Here is a 13,413-nt window from a genome sequence, read left to right on the forward strand (position 1 = left end):
TTCTGGGACGGCACTCGATGCGCAAAAACAGTTTGTCGCAAATGTGGAGGATCCTATTAATTCGCCAGTTGACATACCATCTTCTATAAAGCGTTATCAAGATGTATTACAGTACGCTCAAAGTAGACTACGTTTATGCGCCGGGACTATACATGTCTCCGAGTAATATGGAACTTATAATAATAATATTGTTATTGCTTCCGATCAGCAAAAACGAGGTATAAATTCAAATATTAACACCGAATTAATAACGCAAACAAACACAGGCGAAACAGGAATAGTAAAACCACAGATATCTACTGACGCTTCTACTGACGCATCTACTGACGCACAACCACAATTGCCACAACGTATTGCCGCTAAAAATCAACAGCATATCGATGAAAAAACAGCGCTTATAGTAGGTGGAGTCCTGGCTGGTTCACTTATGATTTGGTTTAATAGTTCTTAATGAACTGATTTGGTTAAATAGTCTTTAGCAGATACGAACAGCCCGGCAATTGCTACGATCAGTGCCCACAAGTTTTGACTAAGCCAAGTGGTGATTTTAGCTAATAAATGCAAGTGCCAGGATACAATATTCCCTATTATATGGGGAATTGCAGACACAGCATTCCCAGCGAGCTTTCCCAGTGCTTCTCCTAATGCTTTTAAATGCTTTTTTTCCCACTCTTTTACACCATTTTTATGGTGTGAAATCTCCTGTACTGCTGCCACCGGTTACCACGAGAGTCAAAGTCAATATAATAAATCCCAATGTGGTTTAAATACTGACAATGGTTATTCCCTGTTCCCTGAGCAATGTTATAATTTTATCGGTCAATGTTGTATGATCGTTGAGGGCTTGATCGATAGTCGTCTTCTAAGTTATGCAATCTTTCTGCAATGGGGCGTCTACTGAATTCATCACCTGCCTGTTTAAGTTTTGTTTTCTCATAAGCTTGTCGAGTTCAGATAGCTTGGCTATTTTATTATAGCCATATTATTATGAGTTCTCCCCGCATTGTTTGCATTGCCTTGTCAAGGCCTCGTAATTCCCTAATACTGTACTCCGAGTATGGTACCTGTAACATTGAATTATCGTAGTAGGTATCATCCGAGGCCAGCTTCGAGCTTTCTTCCAAATTATCTTTATCTATGGTAGCAAGTTCAGTACCCACAGTCTGAAGAACCTTAGTAGTCTTCGCAGAAGGTTTTGTCGTGAGTAGTCTACAAAACCTAATTCATTACGAACTGTGTTGATGCCGTGTTTACTGGCTATTGTAGACAAGGCTAGTGGCTTACAAGTACGAGAATTCATAAGATCAATATCCCGAGAGTCACGCAGTCGCAATATTCCTTTATATCTATCATAAACTTTGAATAGTGACAACCAATAGGACTAACATATTTTTGGTAATTTTTTAAGGCATCGTAATAATCATTAAAGGTTGATTGCATAAGTTCATCGTTAAGATTCATAAAGCTGATTTCATCAGTACCGTCTTCGACTGTACTTGGATAATCAAAGTTATCTAGATTAAAATCATCCATATTTATATTAAACATAAGGTTACATAATTTCAATATATCAATGTCTTTGCAATACGGATGCAAGTTAAATCCACATCGTACACTTCAGGATCCATTAGGGGTCAAAGCAATTCGTCAGTCTGTAACTATAACTAATAACCCGAGTACCTTTGATCAGAATCCAACACGTCTGGTTCACTTTCACAGGAAAATTTACAGTACCAAGATATTTGTAATCAGAACACATTGAGACTGTGTGTCGGTGCCGATAGTGGTAATAATACCGTCGTAGAAGATAAGGCTATTGCTGATGCATTAGTTAACCGATTCTATATTCTGCTAGACTTTGAATTACTAGACAGTCACATGCCCTTTTATCAAGCATCCCTTGGTGATAGGTTAGAATACGAACTCACGTTTAATGACTACGGCAGAGTAATCAAAACTACTGAAGATCCTACTAGCTGTTCTTTTGACAATATCTCACTGGAGTGTGATATGATAACAGATCCTGAATTAGCCAGACAAATTCGTAACCAGTATACGGGAAGTTTAGACATTTTGTACGATTGCGTGCTTCGACATTGAAAGATCACCAGGAACAAAAGAGATACGGCATGGAATATGAATCTAAACGTCCCCGCAAGATCATTGAAGGGTATTTTAATGTTGTTCAAGGACCCCTCTGATGCATTTGCATGAGATACTGAGAAGTTCTTCAACCCCAAGATTACAAAAGTAGAATTGACTATCTAGGGAGTGCCGAATCAACTATATAGCCGAGGCATGCCAGCATGTTTTCGATCATATTATTATTCTGTGCCTGACTATAAGCGTTGATAAAACATACCTGTCGAGAGAATGAATGATCCCAGGGTGCACAGAGTTGATCCGGGCGATCGTTTACAAGACTGTTTATGAGTATGTCACGAAAAATACAAAGGAGAATCAACCCTTTTCATTATAGATGACGCAGAGCGAGTAACGGAATTACCAAAAAGAAAGATATGCTTTCATATTTAGCATTCTCTGGTCGGCATATGGAGCATAGCGTTTTGGTACTTACTCAAAAATACAACTCTGTCCTGAAAAATCCCAGAGAGCAGACGAAATGGGTAGCCCTGTTTTATTCCAAAGTCTGGGATTCATTTGAGGAATGTCTATGCGAAATGATGTTATTTCTACCAAGCTCAATAAAGTCAGAAAACTGTTAGCAGAAATGAAGTATTGTAAACTTGCATTAAAAAAAGATCAACCAGCTGCTTATGCAATTGCTTAGCAAATATAGCAACTGCTGACCAAAAATAAAGCAAATGTAGCAAATGCTAAGCAAAATTACAGCAACTGCTAAGCAAAAATATAGCAAATATAGCAACAATAGCAAAAATATAGCAAAAATATAGCAAATATAGCAAAAATAGCAAAAATAAAGCAAAAATACGATAAATTGAACATGAGTGGTTATTATATAATAATGTGGTTTGAAATCCTCATTCTTTCGCAACAGTTTATTACTTTGGGCTGTATTGGATATGCCATATTTTATAATGTTAAATTTAAATATCTCCTTAGGTATTATATAATGGAATGCGACAATCTTATTGAACAAATGCTCAAAGAACCTGGTCAACATGTAGATAAATCTTTAGCTCAACATAGAGAAAGACTCGCGGCTTTGGTAGTGGGTGGAAAATGTTCTCAATATTTTGGGGAAAATTATACCACTGAAAAAATTGATAACATGACCGATGAAGAAATTAAAAAACTGTACGTGCATTACAAGTCTAGACTGGGAGCTACCATGACTAAAACAATAGGTTTGGCTATGTTACAACTATACACAGTCGTAGCTAGTTTGTTTCTTCCTATCCTGGCAGAAAATCATATGTATTTATGCGAATCTCTCGAGAAAGACCCATTCATCGAACATGCTATAAGCGCAGTAAGCTGTGAGTTTTATCATAGATACGGAATGTTCATAGCATCGGTGACCACCGCTTTAATAACGGCTAGGTATTGTCAATTTAAAAATAAGTGCCCACTTACTAATAATGGAGACTCAAGTGACACCACAGATTGTGGAAACACAATCACAACAATTGAACGAGAAAATAACCCAGATTGTACACAAGTGAACAAGGAAATAACCCCGATTGCGAAATCACCACAAGTAAATGAGGAAATACCAGCGACAAGCCAGAGTGACTAAGAATCCTCAAAAGTCGCAGCTGGTAGGAAGGGTGCGCTAGCGAGTAAGGCAAAACTAATGCATAAATCAAATATTGACATAGTCGTCCGATTAAAACTTGGGCTCCCTACGTACTAGGTTTTTTTGCTCTAGCGGCGGTATGGTTGTTTTATAAGACCGGAGAAGAGAAAACGTCACCAGTGATACAACAAGAAGTACAATTAGAGTTAAGCCCTCATATAATGTTATAAAGACATGACTACTCCAGTTACAGACAATAAAATGTTGGTAAATGCAACGTATCATTCAACGGTGGTCAGCGGCTCGGCCATTGGCTATGCCCGTATGGCCAAAATGATTACTAAAGCCACACCACCCAAGGTAGATTTTAATGGTTATGATATCGGTAAGTTGATTCTTCATATAGGATTGGCAATGGCTACAAAACATTTGCACATCAAACAAGTACTTATCCTAGAAGACATCATGAAGTAATGAAACATTTGAATATTTTATACTATTGAACATTTGAATATTTTATATTCATACAAAACATTTTGAATATGGCATCAATTGCGATTATGGTCAGTGGAGCTATTGTTAATGCTTTAGCTTTTTCGGGGAGTAATTTTGTATTTTCTAGTATGAGTGAGTGAGTATGGTTTTACGCTGCTTTTAGCAATATTCCAGCAATATCACGGCGGGGGACACCAGAAATGTGCTTCACACATTGTACCCATGTCGGGAATCGAACCCGGGTCTTCAGCGTGATGAGCGAATGCTTTAACCACAAGGCTACCCGACCGCCCCATTTTCTAGTATGAGAGGGTAGGAGCAGAAAAGACATAATAAAGCATTAGAATAACTTGAAACAGCCCAGTCACAAGGGGCCAGGAATAGGATATTAAGATTAGATTTTATTAATGATAAACTGCGTAAAGAGGGGCATTCAATTCAAACGTTTAAGAATGTTGAATCTGCCATGCAGGAATACTTCCTTGTATATTGAAAGAAACTTGACCCAATACCGAGACCAACAATAAGTCCGTTTTATACACCGTCAGAGGCTCAGAAAGTCCGCGAGATAGCGTTTATAATGTTTGGGTTATCAGTCATTGTAATGTTCAGTTATACAATAACTACACATAAACCATGATCTATTGCGTATCAACCATTAATAACCCTGACTGCACAGCTATAAATAGCGCTGACTGGCTGTTAAGCTATTAATAATCCTTACTACTCAGCTAATAATAACCCTGACTGGCTAATCTATAAATAGCGATGACAACTATAATTCACCAGTGGAGATGTAATTTGCCTTTTAGACAAATTATATGATAGGTGTATAACCTTGAATCTGTGAAGATATATACTCATGGGGAAGCAGATTCAATGTAACCGACATTGTGTGTGTGTTTACTGTGGTACCCATTCATATTACATCAGGCAAGGATATAAAAATTAATTTTGTTCTGCGTGTGGGATAGGGGTCCAAGTTAATTACTGTTTATGTAAGAGTCACGGTGCTGATAGGGTCAGGAAGCAGATTATTTACGCCAGGAAGAGAGATTATATAAACGCGAGGAATAGCTGGGGAGAATACGTATTTAGATATGAAAAACAACGATTTAAACATTTGACTCATTTTGTATATACCATGAAATCACAATGGTTTTTGTCAGAGAGTTGAAGGCTTTGGCAAAACAAAGTGGTCTACATGGATATTCTCGATTGAGAAAAGCTGAATTGATTGATTTACTCGGTTTGGAATACAACAAATCTCAGACTGTTAGAGAACTCAAAGCTCAAGCGAAAAAAAGTGGGCTGAGAGGTTATTCTTGAATGAAAAAAGCTGAATTGATTGCTTTACTAGATAATAATAAATCAGTTGGCGATGTTGATAAACCCATTGTTGTTGATAATAATGAGTTAACATTTGTACCCACAGCTGGTGTTGGTAAATATCTAAGAGGTTGGAAGATGGATATTAATTCCAACATGGATGTTAATGATTTTATGCCCATCGTATCGAGCAAAATTAATAAGGAGTTAGATGATTTAAATATATGAAATACCAGCTGACGGTTAAAATGTCATTGAGTAAAAGTAACGCAGACGATAGCACAGAATATACCGAACCTTATTTCCGGAGCAATCAAGAAGTTATAACCGAATCCTATACTATAAGCACATCATTAGATACATCAATTCAGAGGATACAAGAAACTTTAGAACGCTGGACTAATAGAAGTTCGGGCTGGGGTGTGGATAAAATCGATAGTTTATATTTAGAAACAGCAAATTATATGCCTTTCAAAGATGGATCTTATATAGATTTACCCTCGTATCATAAAAAGAAAAAAGCCATAACTAATGTAAAAAATAAAGGTGATGACTGTTTCAGAATGATGATAAGATCTGCATTGTTCCCTGTAGATTCTAAAATTTCAAATAGACCTTCTAGCTATCCCCAAAACGACGGAGTAAACCTTGATGGTATAGACGAACCTACACCAATCTCACAAATTGATAAGGCGGAAAAGCAAAATAATGATTTTGGACATAAAGGAATTGTTGTACACAGGATAAGCTCCGCCTCGGAACATATTCCCAGAATCAATTCATTTCTGATCGATTAAGATGGTAAATATTATTATACATGGATAAAGAGTTTAAGCAGGCTATTACCCGATCAAACAAAACATGCGGGAAAGAAATATTTCTCTGAAAGATGCCTACATGGGTACAGCAGACAAGACTGGACAGACTGCTATCAGGAATGATGTGCCTAAAGAGGGAAAATATATATCAAAATTTGAACATTATTGTAATCAAATGCCTGTACCGTATGTAATTTACGGCGAATTCGAAGCAATTATCAAACCTATAGAAAATACCGAACACCATACTGAATGTAGTTTTACGTACAAAACTCAAGAACATATATAGTTGTAAGGTATGATGGGAAAACAAACCTGCCTGTGATTTACAGTGGTCCCGATGCAGCGGTAAAGTTCCTAGAATATCTCCAAAATGAAGAGAGAATAATCAGGGAAAATTTATCGCGTAAGAAACCCATGTGAATGAAGAAGAATGATTGGAGGGCCTATAAGAAGTCAACGAGTTGTCATGTTTGTAATAAACCCCTGAATGGGGATTCTGTAAGAGATCATTGCCATGTCACGGGTAATTATCTGGGAGCTGCGCATAACGAGTGTAACTTGAAACTAAAAATGAATTCTCAAACAATACCCATCCCCGTTGTGTTTCATAACCTTAGAGGATATGATTCTCATCTCATCATGCAAGCTATATCAAAGACCGATGGTGGCTTAACATGCATTCCTAACAATATTAAAAAAAAATAAATATCATTCTCGTTGGCATTTAACTATACATGATACGGATAAGGATGGGAAATCTAGAATAAAGCAAACTAATGAGCTTAGATTCATAGACTCCGTACAGTTTCTGTTATGTTCCCTGAACAATTTAGCTATTGCGAACAATCCTGATCATTTTGCAATAGCAAATCAATATACTGATCGGTTAACCCGTCATTTGTTGTTGCGAAAAGGTGTATATCCTTACGAATATATGGATGATTGGTCTAGATTCGAGGAAACTAAATAACCACCCCTTGAATCATTCTATAATAACTTAACATAATCTAAAATAACCGATGCCGATTATGAACAGCTCTGACGGTGTGGGTTGTATGAATTTAGGTGATTATCACGATCTGTACTTAAAAACCGATGTAATGTTACTCGCCGATATATTCAAGATATCTAGAAAGACATGTTTAAAACAATACGGCTTGGACCCGGCATGGTACTATTCCAGTCCCGGACTATTGTGGAATGCATTGTTGAAGAAGACCGGTGTAGAACTAAAATTACTCACCGATTACAATATGCACTTGTTTATTGAGAAAGGATTAAGAGGTGGTATATCGATGGCAGCGAAAAGGTATTCTAAGGCTAATAATGAATTAGTGGAAGGATATGATCCGAGTAAACCCGATACGTACATATTATATCTCAACGCCAACAATTTGTATGGATGGGCTATGAGTCAACCTTTACCCACGAGTGGTTTGAGTGGATCGAAGTGAATGATATTGATGTGAATAGTATCCATAATATCCATAATAACAATGTGAATAAAGGGTACATAATAGAAGTTGACTTGGAATATCCAACAGATTTACACAAAGACCATAACAGTTATCCGCTAGCTCCCGAAAGATTAATGGTTAATAAAGATTGGATGTCGGAATATCAACACTCCTTGATGGGTAATACTAAGTTAGCTAACGTAGAAAAACTCGTACTAAATTTGATGGATAAGACAAAATATATAGTTAACTACAGAAATCTCCAGTTATATCTATCGATAGGTATGAACCTAAAGAAAATACACAGAGTTCTTAAGTTCGATCAAAGCCCTTAGATGGAGCCCTATATAAGGCTGAACACAGAATTAAGAAAGATGGCTACCAGCGATTTTGAAAAGAACCTATATAGCTAAGTATTTGGTAAAACTATGGAGAATCTAAGGAAGCGTGTTGATGTTAAATTGGTCAGATCTAATAAGGAAGAAAAACTCAGGAAACTTATAATCAGTCCGGCTTTTAACGGAAGCAAGATATTTGATAACGAAATAGCGGCGCTGCATATGCAGAAGAGTAATATAAAGTTCAACATGTTGGTATGAGTATTCTTGACTTGTCAAAACACTTAATGTATGACTTTTATTACAACGAACTTAAGAAGCAATACGGCAATAGATGTGAGGTGTTATACCGACACAAATTCTTTGTTGATGGAAATACAAACCGAGGATGTGGCAGAAAAAATAGATATGTATGACACAAGCGATAACCCAAAAGATTGTCCACTGCACAGCATAGTAAATAAAAAGGTCTTAGGTAAGATGAAGGATGAATGTGCTGGGACCCCTATAGCGGAGTATGTCGGATTAAGACCTAAAATGTATTCTATAAAGAAGTCCGATAATTGGGAGATAAGTAAAGCTAAGGGCGTTAAGAAGTATGTGGTAAAAAAGCATATCAAACACGAACAGTATAAAGAAGCATTATTCAATGGTCAAACATTCAAACACGAGATGAACTCTTTAAGAAGTGTCAATCATAGGATATATGGATTAAGAATGAACAAGACATCATTATCCCCCTTAGATACAAAGAGATGGATTGATAAGGATGGTGTAACTATCTATGGTTATGGTGGTAATACTGTATCGTTGGGAACTATGAGCAACTCTTCTCATACAAATGCCCTGCCCGGTCACCTTTAAGATAATAAAGAATAGGCTCTCCTTCTTTCATAACCAACCGACTAATGTTATATGACTTCAGGGACCAAATCGGATCAGTTGTGCGACGTTGGCCTCCTTCGAGTTCACCGGGCTGGTATAAATATCTACGCTAACTCTATCTAGAAGGTTTTATACGGCACTGATATACTGATTCGATTTCATTTCAATCCCATACTGATAGCCCAACAAAAGTTCCGCTAATGTCTGGTTAAATCTTTCAACGATACCTTGACTACGGTGGGCCTCTTTTTCATCATGCCTGATTATGACATCGTGCTTTGCTAACAGTACTGTGACATTATAAAGCTGTATATAGGTAGATACAATACTAAGCTTCAGATGTAAACACATTTGATGATACATCTGTGTGTTTAAAGTTGATTTTGACAGCCAGGTCCAAGTCGGACCCAACACAAGCCAAACACTTCTGATAGAAACTATGTTGAGAATGTAGAGTGAAAAGGACTTCACTTTATATAGAACAGAACGATCTTTGTGATTAAATAGCTTGCGTGTGGTTTGTTTGGAAGCATAAATTCAACTAACAAACCCCTATCATGTAATTATATTTTCCTGAATAACACGTTGTTTGCATGTAAAATAAATGTCCCTGTTCATGTAGAAAGTCAATAAGCGAAATAAAACTGAGTAACAGACTGTGTATTATAGATCCATAGAAATACGATTGCATAGACGATCAATTCAGAATACAACAGGTGTGAAGTGTGGCTAATTGAAATGTATCTCGATGACTAAATGAAATGTATTTCGCAGGTAATAATCAATAAACAATGTGACAACAACAAGTGAAGGATTGGCAACAGCTGATTGAGTTGAATTTTAGTTTTGCGAAAAAACTCCGTGGTTTCTGTGGATGAAACTAAGTTTGACAATGTTACAAATGATCACTTTCTTTGTCTTCATTACGGATTCCTCATCCTGTATCGAGGAGAATTGTTTACAGTTAAGTAAAATTCTAATTAAGATTTCTTAAATCTGTCACGGTGGCAAATTCAAACTTTGATATCATGGTACACAGTTCTATTGTAAAGTCAGATTGGGACCGAATCCGAGTTCAAGATGGCGCTATGTATTTTTATCTCGAATTTGAAAAAAGCGGTTAAATTTATATGCTTTGTTTGTCTGTTTTGTTGTTTAATGCCTCACTCAGCAATATGCCAGCTATATGACGGAGGTCATGCAAAAAAATCAAGTCTGGATCATGAGCATCAATCCACACAATTGAGATAAGATGACATGCATCCAATCAACCAAGTCAGCAAGCCTGACAACCAACCTGATCCCATTAGTCACCTCTGACGAGAACCATAGTCACCTTTTAATGTAAGCGTTGGTTGCTGAAGATCTGTTCTAACCCTGATCTTCACAGGTCCAAATCTATATGTATTTTTATGGTGAGGTGGTCGTGATCGGAGAATAGGTTCGAGAGTTCGGCACACACATTCGTGGTAAATATCTCTCATGTTGTGCCTGATAGGGACTTTGTGATGTTTTGAAGAAATGTCATCACTGTCAGGCTTTTGATGGTAAACAAAGGTTAAGCTTTACCTCGAACATGCTACTTCCGGTCACAAAATATATGCTTTACTGCTTTTCTTCTGATTTTCGTATTAATAACATTACAACATTTCTCAAAGTTTCAGACTCCAAGGATTTATTAAAGTGTATTTTAAGCACCTGAAATTGACAACTCACACTCCCTCACTCACCTAACGATTTATACTAAAAATAGATACGAAAACTTTACTGAACCCGAGATTTGAATGACTGACAAATACGTACTTTCTTGTGTTCTCATACATAAAACAGCAGTGAAAACATGATCTAACATGGCTTACTGTGGAACGTGTCTAGGATTGTAAACTGTCCGTATTATTCCAAATTGTATGCATACACATGTACATGTCTTTATTTGGTTTTGTGTCTATACCTGCTAACATATGTGACAAGATACACCTTCCAGGATAGTGGGCGATGAAGACACTGACGTAAATTTCTAAAAAATGTCGAAACATTCACAAACAGACAGAATCATATGCTTTCTTAAAGTCAATCCAGCACATTGTTGTTGACGTTGTCGTTTTTGTCGTCTACGTCACCATTATCCTCCAAGGATAGTGGACGGTATGTACACTGACGTAAATGACACCAAACTAGGCATACATGTAAAAATGATTTGGAATATTTGGAAATGTGTGCATTTTAATTAATACAAACACTATTTTAAGCGCCAGGAAACGGGATTTTTCTTGTCATGAATGGCGAGTATAACAACTTGGGAAGCTAGCTTGACATTTCGTATATACGTAAGTACGGTCCTCATGCTGTATTTGCCTTGTTTCTCCCGATTCTCATTAGTTTCAAAAGAAACAGATAAATCAGTCATACAATGATTTCTTTGGATTTATCAAAAAGGACCTATCAGGTTTGTTCGCTTGGATACGTTTGACTCTGTATGTGGGCGTATTCCAAAGAATTGTATATGTAATTATCATTTTCTATGACGCCCTCTACATATTCTGCGTCGTACCATTGATGGTCTCGGAGTCAAAACCAAAAAGGTGCTGACGGTAACAAGAGGATCGAGCCATGCCTAAGATACCGTGTTTGTGTCAAGTTGGACATCCACTATGATACAAAATCACACATTGACGTTTTCTAGTGGGAAGTGACTGGTTCTGGGTCGATTTGATATGGCACTTAGCTTGGTTGACACTTATTTCTGTAACGTCCAGCACTCATCAACAAAATAAACATTAACATTGATATTCAGTACTACATCAATGGGTCGTTTGGGAAAATATATTGAATGACTTGTTTTCAGTCTTGATATGCTTCACAAGAGGATCTTCAGAGAAATAAATATGTGCAATAGTGCACGATAAAATTCAATCATGAAAGGCCTCCTTGTTATTCACTCCATGGTCTCCGACCTCATCATACCAAAAGACGTTAACATATGGTGATCATCATCATCATAAACAACTATCATCATCATTATCATTATAATGTTTATGTTCCCGTAGATGCTGATCCTCCTAAAGCTGTGTGTTTCAGTCTGGGTGCTAGTGTTGGATGCAGGAGCACAGGTCGACAGTAAGTAGCCTGCTATTATTTCTACTTTGGTGTGTTGTTTTTCTAGGTCTTTTTCGATCAGGTCACTGGGATGAGAACTAAACCATTTTAAAATTATCTATTTCTTAAATGGTATTTATGAGAAACTGGAATGTTAAAAGGTGTACACATACATATTTTATGTTATTATTAATAATTCTGAAGACTTACGTGTGAATATCAGACTCGAGGATAATTAAGAAAAAATAAACCTGGATGCTCTGTCACATTCCTGTCTTTTAGGCTTGACTGTATTAGATGGTGTATTAAGGAGCGCCTTAAAATCAAAATAAAATGCCAAAGTCCTACAACCTAGAAGACCGCATGTGACTTTATACCTTCAACTGAAAATAAAGTTGTATATTTAACTTTTAGGATAATAATCAGACGATGTTTTTTTTCTCAGTTTGTGGTAGTGAATCAGTGCTAGTTGCCAACTCAACGCCCCAGACACTCCAGAACACAGATGGGTTTTCTTCACAATGTACAGTACAAATCACCGTGCCAGCTGGTTCCTCTTTGAAACTTAATTTCACCAGACTAAGTGTCACGGAACTAGATATTGAGCTATTTGCGAATGGTGAGTTAAAACACAAACGTATCGTGAAAATTGCTTAACTTCAGCCTGCTTCTATAGTGCAGTGGGCAGAGAAGGGGTGTAGTGGGCGGGGTGCTCGCCTTGAGAGTTGTTCAATTGTTCAATCACCTGGCCGTGTCATACCAAACGATTTTTAAAGATGGCAACTCTGTTTCCCTTCCTGGATCCCGCCATACAGGGAATAACACAAGGACGGGTCGGCTCAGAGTCAGTGGATTGTGACCGAGTGAGGCTACCATGTTAAACTGGGGCATCTCAGTGGGCGAGCATAATAAAACCAGTATAATTCCAGGCTAGTACAAGCAGCCACACACACATGCAGAAACGTTGCTATATGAATGGAATAATCTTGAATGCGACGTTATAATTCATTTCCCCCGTGGGAACCCGGGGTCGAATAGAATGTGTCCTCAGCACCCCATTGCTGGTCGTAAGAGGCGACCGATTTGGGCAACTTGTTTGCCATGGGTTGCGCCCCTGTGTCGGTGGAGGAAGGGAGTCTGGTGGTTGAAGGCACTGGAGCCAGGAACAGGTGTTCCTTTTGCCCAACACTTCACTTTGATCCTTACTTCATCTAGACGAGTGGTAGAATGGGCCCTGTTCTATCAATCGGCTGGTCATACCGTGTCCTGTG

General features: G+C 37.6%; 1 protein-coding gene across 1 annotated transcript in view; it reads left to right on the forward strand.

Annotated features, from left to right (window-relative positions):
* The window catches only part of LOC124145157, a 45,314-nt gene that overhangs the window by 13,933 nt on the left and 17,968 nt on the right, over nucleotides 1-13,413 (forward strand). Inside the window, exons 4-5 of the mRNA XM_048390427.1 lie at nucleotides 12,094-12,163; nucleotides 12,588-12,761. Of these exons, the coding sequence (XP_048246384.1) occupies nucleotides 12,094-12,163; nucleotides 12,588-12,761 (244 nt within the window). The remainder of the gene's footprint in view (nucleotides 1-12,093; nucleotides 12,164-12,587; nucleotides 12,762-13,413) is intronic.

Source organism: Haliotis rufescens, unplaced genomic scaffold (assembly GCF_023055435.1).
Source record: "Haliotis rufescens isolate VD_foot unplaced genomic scaffold, xgHalRufe1.0.p SCAF_9, whole genome shotgun sequence".
In the NCBI taxonomy this organism is placed as follows: domain Eukaryota; kingdom Metazoa; phylum Mollusca; class Gastropoda; order Lepetellida; family Haliotidae; genus Haliotis; species Haliotis rufescens.